Raw genomic sequence first — 23,868 nt, 5'->3', positions numbered from 1 at the left:
TACTCATTCCTACAATATAAGAACTAGGGGCCACCAAATGAAATTAATGGGCAGCAGGTTTAAAACAAATAGAAGGAAGTTCTTCACACAGCGCACAGTCAGCTTGTGGAACTCCTTGCCTGAAGAGTTGTGAAGGCTGGGACTATAACAGAGTTTAAAAGAGAGCTGGATAAATTCATACAGGTTAAGTCTACTAATGGCTATTAGCCACGATGGGTAAGGAATGGTGTCCCTAGCCTCTGTTTGTCAAAGGGTGGTGATGGACGGCAAGAGAGAGTTCACTTGATCACTGCCTGTTAGGTTCACTCCCTCTGGGACACCTGGCATTGGCCACTGTTGGTAGACAGGATACTGGGCTGGATGGACCTTTAGTCTGACCCAGTACAGCCGTTCCTATGTTCTTAAAGCGCAACTTACAAATGTAGATTTTTTTGGTTACATAACTGCACTGAAAAACAAAACAATGTAACACTTTAGAATCTACAAGTCCACTCAGTCCTACTTCCTGTGCAGCCAACCGCTAAGAGAAACAAGTTTGTTTACATTTGCAGGAGATAATGCTGCCAGCTTATTATTTACAATGTTACCTAAAAGTGAGACCAGACGTTCGCATGGCACTTTTGTAGCCCGCACTGCAAGGTATTTACATGCTAGATATCCTAAACATTTGTATGCCCCTTCATTCTTTGGCCACCATTCCAGAGGACATGCATCCATGCTGATGATGGGTTCTGCTTGATAACGATCCAAAGCAGTACAGATCAACGCATGTTCATTTTCATCATCTGACTCACATGTCACCAGCAGAAGGTTGATTTTCTTTGTTGGTGGTTTGGGTTCTGTAGTGTTCGTCATTTAAGACATCTGAAAGCATGCCCCACACCACATCCCTCTCAGATTTTGGAAGGCACTTCAGATTCTTAAACCTTGGGTCGAGTGCTGTAGCTATCATTAGAAATCTCACATTGGTGCCGTCTTTACATTTTGTCAAATCTGCAATGAAAATGTTCTTAAAACAAACAACATGTGCTGGGTCAACATGTGCTTCCAAGACTGCTATAGCATGAAATATATGGCAGAATGCAGGAAAAACACTGAGCAGGAGACATACAATTCTCCCTCAAGAAGTTCATTCACAAATTTAATTAACATTTTTTTTTTTTTTTTTTAAACAAGAGTCATCAGCATGGAAGCATGTCCTCTGGAATGGTGGCCAAAGCATGAAGGGACAGATGAATCTTTAGTGAATTTGGTATGTAAATATCTTGCAATGCTGGCTACAACTGTGCCATGCATGCGAAAGCCTGTTCTCGCTTTAAGATGACATTGTAAACAAGAAACAGGCAGCATTATCTCCTGCAAATGTAAACAAACTTGTTTGTCTGAGCAACTGGCTTAAAAAGAAGTAGAACTGAGTGGACCTGTAGGCTCTAAAGCAGGGATCGGCAACCATGGCTCACCATCCAAGGGATGTATGGGCCACCGCTTCCCACCACCCCCATTGGCCAGGAACAGCGAACCATGGCCAGTGGGAGCTGCAATCGAGCAAACCTGCAGATGCAGCGGTTAAACAAACCGGCCCGGCCCGCCAGGCTGCGTACCCTGGTGAGCCTCGTGCCAAAGATTGCCAATCCCTGTTCTAAAGTTTTACAAGGTTTTATTTTTGAATGCAGTTATTTTTTGGTAGAGAACTCTACATTTGGAAGTTCAACTTTCATGATAAGACAAGTACTGTAGTGCAATCTCTTTAAGTGAATTGAAAAATACTATTTTTTATTTTTAAAGTGCAAATATTTATAATAAAAAATAAATATAAAGTGAGCACTGTACACTTTGTATTCTGTGTTGTAATTGAAATCAATTTATTTGAAAATGTGGAAAACATCCAAAAATATTTATATAAATGATATTAATCACGATTAATTTTTCAAATCGCTTGACAGCCCTACATAATACCATTATTCCAGCCATATGATATTTTTTCATCTTTATATTAGCTTTTAAAAACACACACCTATTAACCCTTGCCAGAAGAGTGAAGAACTTGAGCAAGTAGTTGCCAGCATAGGAATACAGGGAGCAATTTCATTCTCATTTACCTTGCTCTATTGTATATCATTGATTCATTGTCATCCAAGACAGTTGCCAGCATATCCAAGTCATGAAACATTTTCAGCATGTAGTCTGTAAATTTACATCCTGAAGCTCTCTCCACCACAGCACTCAGAAGGGTAAAGCCATAAGTCGAATACAAAAACTGGCTTCCTTGAAAAAAAATGGAAGGAGAGAAAGAGATAGGTTATTAAATACCGCTTGAAAGAAAAAGTTTAATGTTTTCTTCTGCGATCTTTTCCTATGACGTTTCCTATAAAACAAATAAAGTTTTTACACATGGATCTGTGTGTAACTTTGTCAGAACACACTTATTCCCAGTACATCTTATGCACCACACTATACCAATATTAGCTTCTCCACAGTGTAATCAGAAACATACAGAATTAAAAATTATTATTCTCTTTGCTATGTTAACTCTACACAGAAATATAGCATCAGCCAAATTCTACTCATGTAATTAGGAAGACCTGCATTTATTTTGTTCTTTTTAATAGCTACTATTCAAATACCCGTACTCACCAGAAGACAAACTAATAAATAAGATTTAAGTATGCAACAGTGACAGGTAAAAATTTGATAAATGCAATTATCAGTCAACCAAAGAAGTGATATTTAATCTATGTTAAAATTAAAAAATAAATAAAAGACCCAGAACATAACCATAGGAATTGATATAGTGGATCAGACAGAGGTCTAGTTACTCCACTATCCTGTCTCTAACACCACATGACTCACAGGTATGTGTAAGAAACACAGAGCAGGCAGATGTAGAGCAATCTGACTCCCATGTTAGGTCTCCTCCTGATCTCTGTTAGAGACTGGCAAAGCCCTGAAAGCATGAGGTTTAATAACCTTTCCAAAAGATTAATGACAGCCCTGGATAGTCTTATTATTCATATAAATAGAAAAATTAAAAAATAATTGGATGTGTTCTTGGCCTCAAGTACTGCAGCAATGAATTCCACGGTTTAGTTATACATTGTGTGAAAAAGTATTTCCTTCTATCGGTTTTGAATTTCCCGCTATTTAAATTTCATTCAATGTGCTCCTTTTCTTGTGTTTTGAAATGGGCAAAGTTGTTCCTGATCTACCCGACCTATATTGTTTGTTATTGTTTATATTTATGTCCCCTCTTATTCATCTTCTTTCTAAAATAAACAATCCCAAACTTTTCTATCTTGTTTAATATGTGAGCTTTCCCACACCCTTTATCATTCTTAATGCTCTTCTCTGAATCCCTCTAGTTCTCTAGTTTTTGAAATGGGGTGATCACCACTACACACAGTATTCTAGATAAGGCCACACCACTGATCTATATAGAGGAATAATAATAATTTCATCAACCCTTTCCTCACGCAAGCTAACATTTTATTTACCTTTTTGACCACAGCTGCATGTTGAGCAAAAGTTTTCACAGTGCCATCTACAATGATGCCCAAGTCCCTGTCTTGAATTGATAGTTAATTTAGAACCCAATAAGTTGTACGAGTAGTTTTATTTTCTCACTCCAGTGCATTATCATATGCCATCATGTTGCCTGTTCACTTAGTTTGTTTAAGACTCTTAAGTTCCTCACTGTTCTCTCTGGTCTTGACTAACATAACTTTATCATCTTCAAATTTTGCTGCCTCACTACTCAATCCCCATTTCTATATAATTTAAATATATGTATAATAAACACCACAAAATCTAGTAGGAATTTGTGAGGCACTCTGTAGTTAACCTTTTGCAATACTGAAAATGTAATATTTAATTTTCCTTGTTTTCTATTTCTTAACCAGTTCTTGATCCACTGATTAAACAACTTGTTTGGTTGCTTACCGACCCTAAAAAAACTCATGCTGTTGTAGGAAGAAGAGGCAAGAGAGCCAAAGAAAACTTCAGTTAAGAAAAAAGACTTTATGGGAAAAGATTAATTTGACTGATCTTACAAAGTCTCCGTGTGTGTGTTACAATGAGTCAGCTAAAAAAATTACGATATACCTTAACCTTCGTAATTCAATAAACAAATTTTGCAGCATATGCTGTACATGGAACTATTTTAAAAGAACTCACTTGAATCTATTTCTATCCACTCTCCAGGACTCTTTATATTCCATCTGAGGGCCTGTCTACGCAATTTTTCTACCTGTTTATCAGTCTGCAAACTGCTAGTTAAGTCTGTGCAACTCCTAGTGTGGATGCAGTCACACTAGTAGAAGGTGTGCTTATAATCTGTACAGTTTATTTCTGAAACTATAAAAAAAAAGCTACACTGAGATAAGCACCTTTAGAGCACTATAACTGCATACATACTAGGGGGTTGCACCAATGTAACTATATTCAGTAAGTTTCCCAATTTTTTTTTTTAAATCCTTTGCAGGGCATATTTAAAGTGACCAGGTAGTTAGAACATGGCTTGAACACTCCCTTTTGAGGCTCTCATTGGATAACAGGAAAATGAATCTTCTGGTTTAGTCTCAATCCCACATAATGCATCAGCCAAACTACAATCTGAAGTATACTAAAAATCTAGAACTTAAAAAATATTAACTTTTGATCAAACGGCATAGAAACTCACCTGGTTTAAAGACTAAAGGATCATTTTTAAATATTTTCAGTGAATCAATCACATTTTCAAATTTTTCTTTCAAATAATACTCTTCGTGTTCAAATTCCTGTGTTTGCTTGACAGGTTTTAAATTTCGGCCTTTAGCTTCACCATCCTGTTCTGACTTAGCTTTAGCAAAATCATTTTTTTCAGTGTCTTTATCTTCTTTTTCTTTCAGTTCCTTCTCCTGGTTAGATTTTTTTACATCTTGCATTAGTTTAAGAGCTTTGTTGGCTTTTTCCTTCTGTTCCTTTACTTTTGTAATATCTTTCTCATAGTGACGAATTCCACTTAAATGTGAAACTAACAATCTTGTAGTAATGGTGACCTAGTTTAAAAGAAGAATATTAAGTGCATGCCTGCTTAACGAAAGAGACTATACAAGGTGCACTTTTATTTCTGCAATTTATATATTTGGTATGTTAAGAAATAAAGAAATAAGAATTCCTAGCCATTCTTTCTATTGTAAAGTCTGTTAGAAAAACATATTTAAATATTAGTCTGAAAATCCAAAATTTCCAATATTCCTTTTTCCAGCAGCATGTATTGCTTCCTGCCCCTACTTCTTTTAACTTATGTGTGGTGCACCATATACATAAAGATGTGTGCACCTGAAGCATGTAGGTGGATAGGGAAGGTATGGGCCAGACATGAAACTCAGACAACCAGCAATGGTTACAGAACAAGCTGTCCCATTACCTTTTCACCTTCATATTCTTTTTCTGGAAACTCAGGAACATATTTCTGCACTGGAGCATCTAAATCCAGTCTTCCTTCTTCCCACAGTTTAGCAACAGCCATCATTGTAAGACACTTGCTAATACTAGCAATTCGCATGATTGTCTCTGGTTTACAGATTACACGGTTCTCTACATCAGCATAACCCAGACCTTTAGGAAGAATAAAAGGTCACAGTTAGCGGCTTTACATATATAGAGAGAATTCTTTGAGCTTTTACAGTGTTCACAAACTTAAGAGGTTTACTAGAATTCTCCAGAACACTTGGCATCTAAGAAAAACAAAGACATGAAAGGTGTTAGTTTTCAAAAGTGCTCAGTGTTGACCTAACCCTGTTCCCATTGACATCAACAATAGTGATGTCAATGGGACCAGAGTCAGGCCATTTAAGTGTCTTTTTGAAAAATACATCCTACCTTGCCCCTCTGAATCACTCTGACCAGTGATAACATAAAACTTGACTAATGCAGCTTAGTGAAAAATTAAAATTATATCCTAAGGGCAGACAAACATGTCTCTCTCACCAGCAGAAGCTGGTCCAATAAAATATATTACCTCACCCACCTGGTTTCTCTAATATCCTGGGACCCATACTGCATACATCCTTAAAGGCAAACAGTCAATGGAAAAAACTCTCAAAAACCATAACCTAGACTGTCAATCAAGTTAAGTGCCCCACATTCATAAAGCCATATTTTCATTCTTTGAAAGAGCTACTGTGAATTACTCTTTTCAAAAATACAATGTAACTTCTATAAAGAGAAAATAAGATCATTTAAAAACAGGAAATTTACACACACCCTTACAGCATTTAACTCAATTAATAAAGTTTAACTATACAGTGATTTAAAAAATTATTTTTAACCTCTTCAGATATAGACTTAAAGAGGGCTTACATCAGAAATGAAGAAAAATTCAGTAGTCTCCATCCAGTATATTTGTTACACATCTTAGAACTGCTGCATAGTAGTGTGCAATTCCATAGCAACAAGTTCAGTAGTGGGCTCACCAGAGTGTTATATTTCAATCTGCGCTACACTGGTTAAGTTGTATATGGAATGTTGCAGTGCACTATTGGTTAATTTCTAATCTTTAGATACAACACACTGGCAAAGGTCAGTTTTTATTAGCCATATGTGTCTACATATATAAGTAGAACACAGTCCCCTAACATGCTGCAGTCTAGCGATTAGATTATCATAAAGCAGTAAAACTTGCCAAAATACAATGAAAGGGAGAAATCAGATTGACCAGTCTATATTGCCCAAGTCTTCTCCTCTAAAGGAAGCTGAAACCCAGATGCTTATGTTGTGCTACTAAGAGCAGCTGCTGCACTCCTCCCCATTCAACTGTCTGCAAAAATAGCACATCCAAGTCTTAAATCACTATGATCACATTGGCAAGAAATTGGGCAGAATTTTATTTTCCATGTTTCTCCCTTCAATCTCCTGACTTTATTTTAAGATAATGGTGCTCTCCTCAGCCCTGTGGATGAAGGGGTGGGAAGAATCTATCACAACCTGCACCCCTTTATGATACTATTGTTTATTATTTGTATTACCACAGTGCCCAGAAAAACCAATCATGGAGCAGGACTCAACTGTGGTAGGCACTGAGAGTTCTAACCTAACCAATATCTTTCCATGTCTCCAGAAGGAAGATTCTGCTTAAGCAGCAAAGAAGCATAAACTCCTTCTCCTCGGGTTTTTGTGGCACTGACAGTTTCTCGTAACAACACTGCTGCAAAACCTTCTGAATTGAAAGGCATAATCTGAGGAATTCTTTTTTGTGGCATAATTTTCACATGCCACATTTAATAAAACCCACCAAAAAACACACTCCTGTGGCAACAAAAGGCACATGAAAAATGGAAATCAGCTTTTTGAAGGAATACCTGAAGATTCTGCCACAAACAGGCTTACAATGGAAAAGTCTTTTACAACCTTGCTAATGAGCCTTTCAGGGACTCTATAATTGCACTTTAGCAAAGCACATTACTGTTTGTTTCTGTTATCTTAGTTGCCTGAAACAAACATCAAAATATTTTTGGAAAGATAAGTAAGTAGGGTTAATAAAGATCAGTAAATAATTCCTCACTGGAGTTCTTTTCAGACCTATCTAGACATGTCTTTCCAGGGCAATCTATATAACCTGCAAAATAGTTTATGACTATTGGAAGGATTACAGCTGTCAAATCTCAACATGTTCCCAAAGGGAGCTTAAGCACTAGCCCACTAGTATATGAAATATCACTGAATTGGAACCACTCAAGTTTATTCTGACCATTATGTAGATTCTCAGAGAAAGATTATGTCTAATACAGAATAGTAAAATAACAGTTGTTTCTCAAGCAAAGCCAAACATAATCAATAACTGTAGATATCAATTTTTTTATTTCCACCAGCAGCTGCATAAATATGATGTACAGTTCTGTCTCAAAGAGTACCATATAACACCTAGCAGTGAAGGAGAACTTTAAGGGGGGCAGGGGGATGTATGGCAGAATAATTGTGCACAGCAGGTGTTCACAGCAGATGTAGATCAGGAAAGGGCACAAGGAAATATTCTCTTTTAATTACAATATCCACCCTGTTCCATGAGTCTCCCATACTGCTTACTGGGGGAAAAGTTCTTCTGTAAAATGTTTGCAGAAAGAGTTTGGGAAAAACTTTATTAAGCAAACTTAATTTAAGCCACGTTCAGCCTAACTCAACAGGTTAAGTGCCAAGCTAAGTGTGGACTGCTAGTTACCACTTATTAGAACTAAAATCACTTAGCATGACTGACAACAAATTTCCTCATAATTAGTTACAATGCAAGTTAGACCTATGCAAGCAAGATTAAAGTACATTACCTCCCTTTGGTAAGTCTCATTAAAAATCAAGAATTTTGAGCCAGTGTATAGTCAAGACCTTCTTAAGCCTCACCCCTTAGGAATTACCGTATCCCATTTTAGGTCACCATTCAACTGTGCACACACTGTAATGCCTTCAGAGCGTGAAACTTGTTCCCCTCCCAGTAGCGGTCTTGACCTTTTCCTCCACACTTGTCAACATGCTTTATAAATAATCCCCCAAAAGGGTGCTTCAGTTACAACCACTACTATCTTCTACAGCACTGTATCCCAAACTTGGGACGCTGCTTGTGTAGGGAAAGCCCATGGTGGGCTGGGCCAGTTTGTTTACCTGCCATGTCCACAGGTCCGGCCAATCACTGCTCCCGGCCAATGGGAGCTGCTGGAAGCGGCGGCCAGTACATCCCTCAGCCCGCGCTACTTCTAGCAGCTCCCACTAGGAGCCGTGAATGGCCGGACCTGCGGCCACGGTAGGTTAACAAACTGGCCCGGACTGCCAGGGGCCTTCCCTACACAAGTGTGTCCCAAGTTTGGGAAACACTGTTCTACAGAGATACTTTATTCTCCCCTTTACTTGGACCCTCCCCCATTTTATACATTTTAAGGCCACAGGGACTATTATTATTTCTTGTCATCTGTAATTTTTACGGCAGATTTTATAATACAGGCAGTCCTCAGACTTATGCATAATTGGTTTCTGAAAATCACACCGTAAGTCGAAAACGCCATAACTCGAATCCCACAGGAACACTGCGGGATCAAGCATCGTAAAGTCAGAACCAACGTCAAAATCAGAACGAGACATCAATTTACAAATGTTGTAAGTGCCATTCCATCGTAACTCGAATGTTGTAAAGTCATGGCCTGCCTGTACTTTTAAGATTGTGAAGTTAATGGACAGCACCTGGCACAAACTGACGAATAATAATTACTTAAGATTTGTAACCCAAATGAAATGTTAATTTTAAAGAACATGCAGAACAACTGAGTTCCTGTATACCAACCTTCTGACCATACTTCCTTTCCATCTACAGAAACTCCAATTACTATGCCTGGGGCTCCCACTTCATCCTGTCACAAAAATAACTGTCCAGTTATTAAAAGGTTCTGCTCCTTCAGAATTCAAACATACATTCTGCTTTTATGGGATTTAGGATAAGCAGTGTTTCCAGTAAATACACAATTACTGAAATTATTTTGTTTAAATACTAGTTGGGCTGAATTTGTACAAATCCCCTTTGAAAAGCTGCAGATATCTGTTGTGGTGCTGGACAGCTACAATGAGAGTCCAATGAGCTTAAAGATTAATTTAATACTAACTACAACAACTGCAGACAGGGAACATAACATTTTTCAAACTAAGATGCAATATGTGAGTGATATCACATGACAGTCAACACAGATCATTTTAGTGAGTTTGGGATGTTCTAATTTAAACTATACCCTGAATCTTCAGTTCCAAATTTGCAGAATCATGACATTCTATTTACATAGTTCACATGGCTCTATGCTCTCCTCCAGACCTTCAAATAGTCCTGAATTCACATGTACTCACTACTAAAAATACTTCTACCACTAATGTATGTCAGGCCTGCACTGGTTTAATTAGCCCCTTTAAGGGCAGCCCTTCTTGACCGTAAATATATTCAGTAACTGAAATGCACTTTCAGACCCTTCTGACAGTTCTCACATACAAGCAATGATCACATTCAGTGATTTACTGTGAAATCCTGATGTGAACAGAACAAACACCACCACAAGCTGCACAGAAGAAAAGTACAGATACATTCCCTGGGCTGTGGAGATACTTCACTAGTCAGAGACCAGACTCCTAAGAGTGCCCTGGCTGTATAGGGTTGTTCCTCTTTCCTCTCCAGTACCCTAAACACTAGTGATTAGGTTACACAGAGGAAGTTTTCCAAGTGTTCAGACACACACACACAGAGCACTCAGTGATGTAGTTTAAGGGACATGTTCAACTTCAAAATCACATTTGTCTGAAATGTCTTCCCCCTGCAAACGACACCTGAATTCCCACCAGATGGGTAATGTCGTGTGGTGCCAGTCTTGCTCTGTTTACACACCAAAGCCCTGCAGGAATCATAGAATTTTAGTGTTGGAAGGGACCTCACCAGGTCATCTAGTCCAATCTCCTGCTCAAAGCAGGACCAATCCCCAGATTTTCACCCCAGTTCCCTAAATGGCTCCCACAAGGATTGAACTCACAACCCTGGGTTTAGCAGGCCAATGCTCAAACCTCTGAGCTCTCTCTCCCCCTGAGGAGCAGGTTTCTTGTGATTTTTGTGCAGTGCCTAGCACTGGGCCAGGGCTGGGTGCATGCAGCAGTGCCAGCAGGTAGTGGAGATGGGGGTAGGGGGTGGGAGGGAGGAAGGGCAGCAGCAAGAAGCGATTTTAAGACAAGAACGTGCAGCTGTGGGCTGTGAAACACGGGGCCCACCGCTCCTCCTCTCCCCCCACCCCCGGCCATGGGTGCCGGGCCCGCCCCGCCCCGCCCCGCCCCACCCTTCCCCTCCCCGCGGGGGGACCCAGGCCGCGGCACCTTAATCCTCTGCAGCAGGTCCCTACTGCTCTCGATGGCCCGGGCGAAGCCCCTGGGGGGCGGCGGCTTCACCGCTCCCGTCGCCTCCCCCCGCAGGGCCCCCTCCTGCTCGCAGCCGGCCGCCACCTTCACCCCCAGCGCGAGACCCAGCCCGACCCCCCAGCCCCAGGCGCCGGCTCCCCGGGGTGGACACGGGCAGCTCCCCAGGCGCTGCAGCCGGGGCTGTCCCCGGCCCCTGACGGGGCCCGAGACTCGGCGCAGCGCCCGCGCCAAGCAGTGCATCGTTTCAGCCTGGCCACCGCCAGGCAGGAGCAGCTGCTCCCGAGAGCTCGGCCGGCCAAGCCCCGAGCACATCGAGTGGGGATGGAGACACTTGGTTTCTAACCTCGTCCTGGTACTGGGCCCATCTCCCCCTTGCTTCACTTGCCTCCTTCCTTTCCTTCCCCTCCCGCCTGTGCGTTCTCCCCTGCCACAGCCTGGGGCCGGGTAGGGGCTCTCTGACTTTCCACACTGCTGTGCCCCTTTGCCCTTTCTGGAGTCTGGGTTGTCTGGTTTCATCTCACTCAAAAACCACTTGCTTACAAAATCCAGCCTAAAAATACAGACGTGTCCCAGCCCACTAGTACTGAAAAATTGCTCACTTTCTCATGTTTACCATAGAATTATAAAATAAAAAGACTGGAAAAGCTCGTACTTACATTTCAGGCTGATACTTGAGCCTGGGAACCTTGTCTGAAGCCCGAGCCCCATCACCAGGGCTAGGGTTGCCAGGCATCCAGTTTTTTACCAAAAAGCCAGGTTGAAAAGGGACCCTGTGGCTCCAGTCAGCACCACTGACCAGGCCACTAAAAGTCCAGTTGGCGGTGCAGCATGGCAGAGGCAGGATCCCTGCCTGTCCGGGCTCCGTGTGGCTCCCAAAGTGGCCAGTGTGTCTGGCTCCTAGGCACAGGAAGGCCACAGGGGCTCCACCTGCTGCAGCCACCCTAAGCAACACCTCCACAGCTCCTATTGGCCAGGAACCACAGCCAATGGGAGCTGCAGGGGCTGCACCTGTGGGCGCGGGCAGTGCACACACCTTCCTGGCCCTGCCACCTAGGAGCTGGGTATGCTGGCCGCTTCCAGGAGCTGCCTGAGGTAAGCGCTGCCCGGCCAGAGCTGCACCCTGCACCACCTCCCACACCCCAAGCCCCTGCTCCAGCCCTGAGCCCCCTTCTGGACCCCAAACTCCTCATCTACAGCCCCACCCCAGAGCACACACCCCCAACTGGAGCCCTCACACCCCCATACCCCTGCCCCAGCCCAGAGTTCCCTCCCACACTCTGAACCCCTCATTTCTGGCCCCATCTCACAGCCTGCACCCCCTCCTGGACCCAACCCCCTGCCCCGTGAAAGTGAGGGAGGGTGGGGGAGAGCAAGGAGAGGGAGGGAGCGGGGTGGGACCTCGAAGAAGGGGCAAGGCCTCAGGGCGGGGCAAGAGTGTTCGGTTTTGTGCTATTAGAAAGTTGTCAAACCTACCAGGGCAGAAGCATGGAACTTTGCTTCGTGGTGCTCTTTGTGGTGTGCAGTCCCAGGCAACTGCCCTGCTTGCTACCCCTTGCGCCAGTCCTGCATTTGCAACCTCCCTCTAAACCTATCCCATGACCCCCTACCTGCTACTGTATTTTCTACTCTATGCATCTGATTAAGTGGGTCACGAAAGCTTATGCCCAAATAAATTTGTTAGTCTCTAAGGTGCCACAAGGACTCCTTGTTGTTTTAACCTCCAAGTTGAGAAACACTGATCTACAGGAGTTGAGTACCCCCTGGAAGATCTCTGTGTACCTCCAGGGGTATGCGTACCCCTGATTGAGAACCACTGCTGTAGAAGACCCTGAAGGAGGAAAGCCCAGAACAGAGGTGGCTGACCAGTTACTGATGGGCAGCCTAGCAGCACATGGTCCATTTATCACTTCACCTTAGTCACAACACTGGCCCCATCTACACTTACCAAAGATCAACTCTGCTGTGATCAATGCAGCAAGGGGGTCAATTTAGTGGGTCTTCTAAATCAACTGCAGAGCACTCTCTAGTACTCCACCAGAATGAGAGGAGTACGGTAAATCAATGGGAGAGTGTCTCATGTCAATGCAGCATAGTATAGACACTGCAGTAATTCAACCTAAGCTACGTCGACTCCATCTATGTTATTCAGGTAGCTGGAGTATCGTAACTTAGGTCAATTTGCCCCAGTAGTTTAGACAAGGCCTAAATCCCAAGAAGCTCTGCTTTCCATACATGAAAGGCTGCTTTTTTAAGCCTCCCATTATCCTCCAGCACCAATCAGACCCATAAAAATACTGAGTTAACTGTACACAATTATTGAACAAATGCAAGTTTAAGTCAGCCAGAGGAAAAATTCGATCCACACTTAGAAAGATTAAATTAATTTTGGGGAAAAAATAGATTAATCTAACCAGCCCTCGAGCTGCTAGTTAATAGTCTTGACCTGTGCCCGTGCCCTGCAGGCTTTATTGCTTTTGAAGGCTGGCTGGGAGTTTCAAAGAGCCAGTGCTCCTGATGAGTGGCTACAGCTCTCTCTTGAAGAAGTATTGACCATTGATTATAACCCTTGATAGCCAGGATTGTATTCCAAAGGAATTTTCACGATAGCTGATAAAGTTGATAAGCAACATTTTTATCTTTTTAATAGCACTTTTGCTTATTTAACCTTTTTTTAAAAATCCATATTCCCATCTACAGTCATGAGTGATTTGCAGCCCCTTCAGATTAGTCAAATCATCATAAATTCTCTTCCTGCCAGTTTGTTTTGATTTGATTGAAGTGAATTTCTATTCGGAAATGTGCCTGAAAAAGTGACATCGCCTTAACTCAACCATTCTACTCCCAGTGTGTATTAGTCTTATCTGCTGCTCGCACCAACTGAAATAAATTGATACTACTTTTTACCCCTATTAGCACTGCCGCACCAATACAGCATTTGGAGAATGAACTGGATTCTATTCTGTCCCCACAGATCAGTGCTATAGTAAAGGGACCAGTTGTAACCGAAGTGCTTACCAGTGTGACTGGCTGCTATGGGATCACTCTTGATGGTAAACACTGCACTGGGCAGCAAGTGTTTGCAGGATTCATTTCAGACCTAAAGTCCAGGTGAAAAAATGTTCATCATTGGGGATGTATGAGCCAGAAGTAACCCTTTTGACTCTCAGAGCCCAGGGTAGTGTGGCAGTAAGATAAAACATTTTATTTGTAACCTGAACACATGTGATCTGGAATCACTGAGAAAGATTACAAACATAGTATCCCTTAATGCCATTTTTAGAGTCAATTTTCAGACCAGAGCACTTTAATGGCAAAACAGTCTTTCCTATAGTTAGCCTCTTTCTTACAGGCTGAGACTAGGAAAATAAGGTTTCCTAGCAGTGACACCTTTAAAGCATCTCACATTGGAGTTTTCACTAGCCTTTCCATATAATTGTTTTCCAAGCACCCTTTAATAGTTTACTCTGCAGTTTGAATATTGATTTCAAAAGGGAATGAAAAATACACAGACTAAAGTGGACAAAAATCAAGACGGCAGAGAGAAAAGTGATTTTCATGTCATCAGCAGATTCAGCATGACAACTGGTGAGTTATGTGTCAACCAAGTCTAAGTCCAAGAGCCAGGCAGTTAGCCAAGAGTCTGGGTCCAATAGTCAGGATTCCACTGAGCTATCCAAGTAGCTAAATCTGCAACACTGGCAACCTGACAATTTTTGAAAGTAGCCTAGTTGACAGTTAAAGAGCCCTTAGATTATTAACATTAAAGAGTCTGATTCTGACATCAGTTACACCAGGGCAAATCCAGAGTTAGCCCCTGGACATCAGTGGAATTACTCCCAATTTACACCAGTTTAAGTGAGTTGATGAAGAGCTGTATTTATTATTGGACTCTTTGCTGAGCAATCCCATCACCTGAATCCTTTTCTTTCCGCCACACTCATTAGTTTATCATTTTGGTGTTATAAAATTATTAATATGATGAAGTGAGAACAGAACCGGTCCCAAATAATGGTAAAAATCTCATTATCTTTTCAGCATTGATACTGTTTGTTTACTTTTTTGAATATCACTCAGCGGGGACAATGAAGAGGTCAGTTTCCCATTTCACACATTACACACACAGAGGCATGTCCTGGTTTTCATGTATTAACACGCTGCTGCGGTGTTTGGGGTGCACATAGTGGAGGAGAAATGCTAAAAAACAAAGGTGTTGGCATTATCAAACTGTGAAAACATTTATTAGGATTTGTACAAAACCTAACATTTGAGCCTATACTCTCTGGTAGTGCCCTCATTAGTACATTAGTGAGATAATCAAAAAGGCACGTTACTGTTCCTATAGTGGTTCAGTCAAATGATTTAGGGGTGGAGGAGCACTATCCCACTGGGATCTGCTAAGGCAAAGGTCCCCAGACTTGGTGGAACCTTTCTAGGGAGGTGCAAGCAGGGCCCGGGCCAGCTCCCATGGGGGGTGCAGAGGAAGCACCACCCAGACTCTCCCCACCCCCAGCTCTGCTCCGGTCCCACCCACAGCTGCATCCCCGGCTCCTGGCCCTGCCCCCAGCTGTGGTCTGTGAGCTGGCTCTGGCTCTGTTCCTGGCCCAGGGCCAATGCTGGGGGGTGGGGCCAGGAGTGGAGCCACACCTGGCCACAGCCCAGCTGTGACTCTGCTCCTGCCCCTACCCCAGCCCCCAGCCTTGGATCCTGACTCCAGACAACCCCTAGCTGCGGCCCCAGCCTTGGTCTCCTTACCTCTGTCCACATCCCCCCACTAGCCCCACTCTCCGTCCCAGTTCTGGGAGGTGGAGGGGCGCAGAGGTACTGTGGGGCACAACCCTCAAAAGTTTGGGGATCACTGTGCTAAGGAAAAGAACTGTGCACATGGTTCTCCCTCTTCACCTCATGGAAGGCAGTAGAGTCAGCCATCTTCATGACATTCCCTCTTTGGAGCAACAAATCCAGGGATCTGTGCACAGGGAGGGGTTGAGATGGGTGCATTATCCTCCTTGGCAAGCAGTGAATTCTAAAGGAGATACAGGAGTCCCTGGCTATGCGGTTCCATTGGTGCTGTGCTGTCATGGAACCAAAAAGGTCCTGAGAGGCTACAGCACCAGTGTAAAGGCACAGGGCCTCTACACAAATCGTCCTAACTTCTTGTAGATCTTGGGAGATCTGCAAATTTGGCAGGGCTGAATCTTCACTTATTTTACCCAATGAGAGAGCTGGATTAACCATTTCCTCTCCGAATAATCTGGGAACTACTGAACTGGGGGTACCTTACTGAGTTTTCCTCCCTCTGGGTCCCTTACCTGTGTTTTTCCATGGAGGGGATGATCTACTGACTGACAGGGAAACAATAACTAGTTAAGTGGCCAAGTTAGCAAGAGGAGGAGTTTATCGGCTAACCAAGAGACAAGGGTCAAAGACATACACAAGTCACTGGATTTTCAACTCTGCACATCAATCTCTCTCTGATGGTGTAACATAGGAAAAGAGGATCCCAAAGGTTCTTTTTGATGATATGCGACTAATGGATGAAAGAATAAAGTGGTCAGTAAGGTTGAGAAATTATCACAGTGACTTTTATTGTTAACCTTTTTTAATTTAGTTATTTTAATGGCATGCACTGGAGCCGGAACTCCTCCAGTGATCCATAGAATAGACAAAGCACAGACAGGAATGATGGAAGTTTCACTCCAAATTGTTGCAATGACATTTCATTATGCATAACACGGAAGGGTATGCACCTATAGTGCCATAGTAAATGGATTGTCCGGGGTTTTGCACTTCCTTTTCCGGTGAATTTCAGGGCATTTAAATAGTGACTTTAAAAAAATATATGCAAGTTTAAATAATATATGCAAGTTTAAGTAATCCAGCACAATAGCTGTTGAGTGTTAACAATGTCCACTCCATAAATCTTATTACCGTTGCCTGGGAACAGGACAGCTTAAAATCTGCAACAAAATGGAGCCACAAAGGGGGCGGGAGTGTCTGCAGGCAGCGGGTTGATCTTTTAGAACTCATCATAAAATAAACTAGGAGAAAATTCTAGGAATCCAGCCTAAGGAATTTTGACATCCTTCCCCACATCTGATGATCTTTCAAACTACAGGATTTGGCAGTAAGCCAGACCAAATAGCTTTCATGTGTAAAGTCAAATGCAGAACAGATGATACACATTTCAGTGTACAGGATTTGATTTCTCTTACTATTTTCTCAATAAAGCTTGGTCGTTTATCATACTGCAAATTCATACCTAACATGCACAAGGGCTGAACCCCTTTTCTAGTAGTGTAGCATTTAATTTCATCATATTACAATACTTACAAAGGAAACAGTTTGCAGTGAGAGGACTCGCTACATTCTTAAATAACCTAGTCAGCAGGGTGACTCTAGCATCATTCTTGTAAATATTAATCTTCCCAGGCTAGATCTTGCCATAGTTTTCTAATTCACTTCAGTGAGGAGCTCTGCATAAAAAAACAGTGCAATAATATGGCCCATAGTTCTATGGTAAACATGGGACTCCTCAAAGCTGCCATTTTAATTGAATATTTGTGTTGTGTGCTTCAGTATTGTAGTGTTACAATCCTGTAAATTGCTGAGCATCTTCTGCTCCCATTGACTTTCATAGGAGTTGAGGGCATTCAGCGCTATGCAGAACTGGACACTTATTCACTTTTAAATTTTAGAAGAAAATAATAGAATAAAAGAAAAGAGTCAGTTTTGTTCAATAGTGTATTATGCCTCTTCCAGCTTCACATGGTACTCAGAAATACAGGGCCAGATTCTTAGTTACGCTCTAGCTTCTCTAATGCCAATCAAGGGGCTGGAAAGTAGCTAGAAAGCCGGAGCTGGTGCTGCTTTTGGCATGGGGGAGACACCAGATGGTTTAAATCCAGCATAGCTGGGTCTTACACCATCCTGCTCCCCTTCTCACCCCTCAAGCTTTACAACTCACCATGCTTGAAAAAGCCTGCATGGAAAGAGGGCCTTAGTTAGGAAGTGTCATAAAACTCTGTCTTTACACATTTCTTCCACATTTGCAGGACAAGCAGCAACACAAACTATGTCCTTGTTCACTTACATTGCTATGCTAACATTTCAACACAGGCTAATTTCAGCCCCTGCCTACTACCTCACCATGGAGAATCCATTTAGGCCTCAGCACCTCTGAGTGAGGCAAACACAAAATATTCAACAAGATGAGTCTTTAAAACAAAGTATTCATGCATCTACCCAATTATCCTGCTCTGGTATTTGAAGATTATTGTGTTAATTGGCCCATTCATAATATTGTTAGTATGTGATCTGGGGAATGGATAACTCACCCAAGTAGCAGCTGTTACTTTATACTGCACTGCTGCACCTCAACAATTGCCCCTCCCTCAAAATAAAGTGATATGCTAATTCCTTCATATGCTAATTCAAATTTACAGGCTGCATGGTCTAGAAAGGATGACAAGGAGCCAGGTTTCAGCAGAAGTTATTTCAGTCTTTTTCCAGATATAGTACTATGAAAGTCAGTCTCTGAAACATTTCCATGATTTCTAGTGACATTCCTCTATTTCTGATACAACGTTAATGGATCCTAAGGGAATTTTTTGTGTTAGAACTGAAGTCATTCTGTTAGTCTCTACTGATTCTTGTACCACCCTCATCCCCATAGTATCCAATTGCTTTCCAGTACCACACCAGCAACATGACACATATCTGTCACATATGGTTCATTCTCTCCCCTATACAACTGTGTGTGTGCAGTGTAATGTTTTGTTTTGGTAGGATTGTAAAAAAAAACACAAGAAGAAGTCATCAGTAGATAGTAATATTCCTCCAATAAAGGGACAATGTTAAGTCAAAAAGATCACATGCCCAATTCTGCCCTGATTTATATGCCATTCAACCCCAGTTATGTCCGTGGATGGCACAGGATGGAAGACAGTACAGAATTTGCCCTTATACTGTTTTTTTAATGCAATTATTTCCTTATATGTGTTACTGACAATACCTTGGATTAAAGCAGGACTTTTTTTTTATTAACTGAGTTTAGTTTTCACTATTGATGCTACATGTTCACTTTTTGCTTTTCATTTACCGACTCAGGACTTGACACTGTCTGCCATCGCTGACGGAATCATAGAGCCCACACAGCTCTGCACTATTGTCATGAGCAGTGCAAAGGCAGGACACACGATCCTCTGGTATTTGCAGCGCTGCAAGAAGAACCACAGCAATAGGGAAAACGACAATTTCATGGAAGAGAGATTACTGTGCAACATAGTGAAAACCGATTCAAGGTTGTTTAATTTGTTGTTCAAGCAGCTGTAGATGGTGAAGCTCTGCTTCTGGGCCTGAGAAACAAGATCTGTCTGGTGGGATCACATTGTAATGCGGGTTTGGTCAATGAGCAGTGGTCGCAGAACTTTCAGATGTGGAATGGATCTGTGTGCTGAGCCCATTCCACCCATCTAGTGCAGGGACACCCGAATGAGAGCTGAAAGTGGAGAAGTGACTGGTGACCATACTGTGGAAGCTTTCAATGCAAGATTACTACTTATCAGTGGGAAATCATTTTGGAGTTGGCAAATCCACAGTGGAGGGCCATTACTGTTTCCTGCTATACAGGACAGTGACTCTTGGCAATGGGCAGGATACACTGGATTTGCAGCAATGAGGTTCCTGAACTGCAGTGAAGCAAGAGATGACATGCAAATCCCTATTTTGGCACCAGTCCACCTGGCCACACATCAACAGAAAGGGCTACTTTCTATAGTTATCCAAGCATTGGTGGATCACCGAGGATACTTCACTGACATCAGTGTTGGCTGGTCAGGGAAGGAGCCTGACACTCACATCTTTAAGAACACAGGTCTGTTCAGAAAGCTGCAAGCAGGGACTTTCTTTCCCAGCTGGTGGATTACGATGTTGGCGATGTTGAAATGCCAGCAGTGATCCTGGAGAAGCCAGCCCTTGCACCCTAGGCTCATGAAGCCATACATCGGCAACCTTGACAGCACCCAGGAAAGATTCAACTATCCTCTCAGCAGGTGCAGAATGACAGCTGAACGTAGATTGAAGGGACGCTGGCATTGTTACTCACAAAATTGGATCTCAATGGGGGGAAAAAAAAAGAACCCAATAATTATAGCTGCCCATTGTGTCCTGAATAATATCTGTGAGGCAAAGGTTGCCAAGAAGGTAGAGGGGGACTGGCTGGCTTCCAAGTTTGAACAGGCTGGCACAAGGGCTATTAGAAGAGCTCAGCATGGAGCTTTGTGACTGAGGGAAGCCTTGAAAGAGCACTTTTACCATCAGCCACAGGAACACAGTGTGGTGGACTGTGCTCCACCTGGCCCTTATATCTGGGGGACTTGTGACGGGATCCCCTCACCGCTTGTGGCACCTCCTCCTGCTTGTCTTGGGGATTAGCTCTGCCAAGCGTTGTGCCCTCCTCAGTGGTCTCTCTACCTGTCTTCTCTCAGTCTGCAGCCTCTTTGACTCCAGTTCATGGCTTGGCCCTCCAGACAGGACACTAAGTTCCTTCCCTTCTGGGGAGATCGCAGTCCTTCCAGACCAGCTGTCCCAGATGATGTCTCTAATGCCCTGTTCCACTGCCCAGTGGCTGGTAGAGGCCCACCCTCTACACTGGGTTCCAGCCAAGGGACCCTACAACATACAGCCAAGGCCTGTATTGTCCTAGTCCTTGCTGCAGTTTCCCATGGCTTCTTCCTACATAACTGGCTTTGGCTCTCTCTCTTTGGGTTTGCCAACGCACTCTACCTCCTCTCAGAGTAACTGTTTCCCTGCAGCCCACCTTTGCTACTCATAGCTCCTGGGCTTTATACAGGCTTCTCCTGTTCCTGCCCAGTTGAGCCTGCTTCTAATTAGTAGCCTCCTTGTAGTCTGTGTCTCTCCCCTACTTGCTGCTCAACTGGTTAATTAGGCCTGCCTGGCCTAACTTACCATCTCAGGGCCAGTGTAGGGAATACACTCCATCACCAGGCTATTAGGGACTGCATGGTGCTTGGTGTACATTTATGATAACACTGTTTGTTAATTAACCTATTCATTTTGCAGTGCTTGCTGTACCTTTATAATTAATATGCTCTGTTTGCCACTCATCCCATGAGTTCTGGTGCCCTGTACAATAACAAGGACTGGGTGCTTTCCCTAGAAACCTTTGGAAGAGGATTGCAGAGTACCTCCATGTACGTTTCATCAAGATATCTCAGGAGTACTGAAGGGACATCCCTGTGCACGTAAGCAAATTGCTCTGCACGTCCCCCTCCTGCCTAACTCTACAGGGGCATGAAAAGCAGATTATAACTCTCTCTGCCTCTCTTTGTTGTACTGCTATCTTGTCTAATATGAGTAAATTAATTAAAAGCTGATAGCTGTGTCCTGCTATGTTGTGGTTGGACGCCATCAGTACATTGAAATGTTGTAACTGGACATGCATCACACACTTACCCGAGATTCTTTTCCCTGCATTGGGCTTGCCCAGGCTCAACTGCCAGGACTGTGGTGGAGTCTCAAACATGTCCTGGGGGTGGGAGGGCGAAGCTCCCAACACATTCAGTAAAATTTTGCCTCTCAGTTGGTTGTTCTGCTCCTGCTATGGCCACAAGACAGCACAGTGCTGAGCCGGTGGATCTCCCTCTGCCCACGGAGACATCAGTGTTGAAGGAACTTGGGGTGCTGCTGATTCCTGTCATGCCCCTTGCCTGCATCCTCTGTGCAATCTGCTCATAAATGTCAATGTTTCTATGACATCTGCGTAGCTGTGCCTGCACAGCCTCTTCTCATAGATCCAGGATATCCAATACTTTTTGTCTACTCCAGGCAGGAGCACGTTTGGAGCATGTAGCTGACATAGGGTGACCAGATAGCAAGTATGAAAAATCAAGACACATTTTTTTCATGGGGTGGGAGAGGGGAATAGTTGCCTATATATGACAAAGCCCCTAATATCAGAACAGTCCCAATAACATCGAGACGTCTGGTCACCCTAAGCTGACATGGGCAGCAGCACACACCAAGGGACAGTTGCTGGGGGTACTCACCAAGCTGGGCAATCAGGAAAAGGCATTACAAAAATTCACTACAATTTTAAAGCAGGGGTGGGATGACTTCCAGTCTCCATGGCCTCTAGGCAGTGAAGTTTACCACTGTGACCAGAGCGGTCACTGTTGGGCATTGTAGGACAGCTGCTGGAGAACTGTTAGGGTCAACATAGGTCACACCACGACTACAGTCACACTACGTTGACCTCAGTACCTCACTCATGGTGCAATGCTCTTTGGGGAAGTGGTATTAGTGTGTTGCCATAATGGGATGCTTTCATCTGCAGGAGACAAATCTAAGCATGAATACGTGCACAATTAAGTCGACACAAGGTGGCTTCACAGTATAGACCAGGCCTCAGAAATAAGAAATATCATATTAAGAAGTGCCACATATATCTACTCAGTGTGCCCACTCATTTTGACTTTAACACCAGACAATGAGTCTGCAGTTGGAGCACAATTGATTTAATTTTCCTGAAGAGGGAGGTTCAAATTTAAAGAGTTAAGATGCCACTGATGTGAGAGGAATTTTTAAATCCAAAGAAAAGATAATTTTAATGTGATATGACTGACATTCTATTTTTTCATTAATAGGAGGGTCTATAACAGTTGTAAAACTTTTTAAAAACAAATAAATTAAAATTAGGTCTTCAACTTATCCCTTCTACGCATCAGCAAGTTAAATCAAATGGAAAGGTCCCTATAAATATGTTGAAAGAGAAAATTATTACTAGGAATCTAATTTATTATTTGTGAGGGAGAAAATGCCAAAAGGAAAATAAGGGGGTGGGAAGGTTGCAACTTAAAAGATTTATTGTGTAATAAAAAATTCAGGATCTAGGAGAGAGTAAGGCATTTTCAGCAGATCAGTACATGGTTATTTTCTGTGGGAAGACAGACAAGTTAGTGGAAGATTCAGCCAGCATGTGGTTAGTGATTTACTTGACCACATCTAATGCTGCCGCACTCATACTATGAAAGGGACGTTTCCAAACAAGACAAAAACTCTTTTTGAATAAAAGATGAAGGGAAGTAAAAGCGAGAATGTTAAATGTAGTTAGAAATCAATCTTTCCTTTCCTTCATCTTTTCTTCAGAAAGACTTTTTGTTTTTTTTGGAGAACCAAGGGATGGAACTTTAAATTCCCTTTGACATGGAATATTCATTCAGTAGGTTGCAGTAAGAAACCTTACTGGTTTAATCAATGGGCAACAGAAAAAGAAATAGCTGCACTACAGTAGGACTCCATACTAGCTGACACACTAGCTAAACTGGCTCTAAAACAGACTGACCAACCAAACACATTATTTTTTTTTTCTATGGACAACAACTACAATTTTCAGCTTTTTGAATCTCCATGCTAAGTATTATTGCTGGATGTGAGATTTTACAGAAGTAGTGCTGTCTTCACCAATGAGGAACAACAAAATTCTGTGCTCGGATGCCTAGACCTGGCTGAAATCCAGACATTCCTTCACCAAAGGTATGTAAGTGACTATATAGTTACAGATTTTGCGTTGAGAGGAAAAACCTGCCTTGCACCATTCATTATGTGGATGTGGATGTAAACCATCTGTTGTGAATTATATGCATTACATATTTCACCTCCTTTCCCCCATTTGTGAATCATTGCAAATGGATCCTGATTTTCTTTGAAAATTTGTGTAAGAATAATTTGCCAAATAATTTCCAATCTGTGTGTTATTTCTCAAATGTTCACTCTAGATGAGTGTGTGTGGATTTGTCTACCTATTGTTCCTGATTAAGCCCACGTGGGGACGTACATTTTCTGGAATAAGAGTGTCCAGACATGTTGTTAATTAGGAATAACTCCCTGTGTAGACAAACCCTGAGTCACTTGTTTCTGTCTCGTTTCTGTTTCTTAACTGGATGACGGAAT

General features: G+C 42.6%; 1 protein-coding gene across 2 annotated transcripts in view; it reads right to left on the bottom strand.

Annotated features, from left to right (window-relative positions):
- The window catches only part of LACTB (lactamase beta), a 30,347-nt gene extending 18,710 nt beyond the window's left edge, over positions 1 to 11,637 (bottom strand). Inside the window, exons 1-5 of one of the 2 annotated variants that reach the window (XM_030577386.1) lie at positions 10,858 to 11,143; positions 9,302 to 9,368; positions 5,405 to 5,595; positions 4,676 to 5,033; positions 2,100 to 2,265 (exon numbers count right to left, since the gene is read on the bottom strand). In XM_030577386.1, coding sequence (XP_030433246.1) covers positions 2,100 to 2,265; positions 4,676 to 5,033; positions 5,405 to 5,595; positions 9,302 to 9,368; positions 10,858 to 11,139 — 1,064 coding nt within the window. In that variant the 5' untranslated portion in view covers positions 11,140 to 11,143. Of the gene's footprint in view, positions 1 to 2,099; positions 2,266 to 4,675; positions 5,034 to 5,404; positions 5,596 to 9,301; positions 9,369 to 10,857; positions 11,144 to 11,555 lie in introns of those variants that run through there. The other variant, XM_030577387.1, reaches the window with a different exon arrangement.
- Between the last annotated feature and the right edge of the window lie 12,231 nt (positions 11,638 to 23,868).

This window comes from Gopherus evgoodei, chromosome 10 (genome assembly GCF_007399415.2).
Source record: "Gopherus evgoodei ecotype Sinaloan lineage chromosome 10, rGopEvg1_v1.p, whole genome shotgun sequence".
NCBI classification, from domain to species: Eukaryota; Metazoa; Chordata; order Testudines; family Testudinidae; genus Gopherus; species Gopherus evgoodei.
Note: the sequence above shows the minus strand (reverse complement) of the source record. Positions and strands in the feature narration are given on the sequence as shown.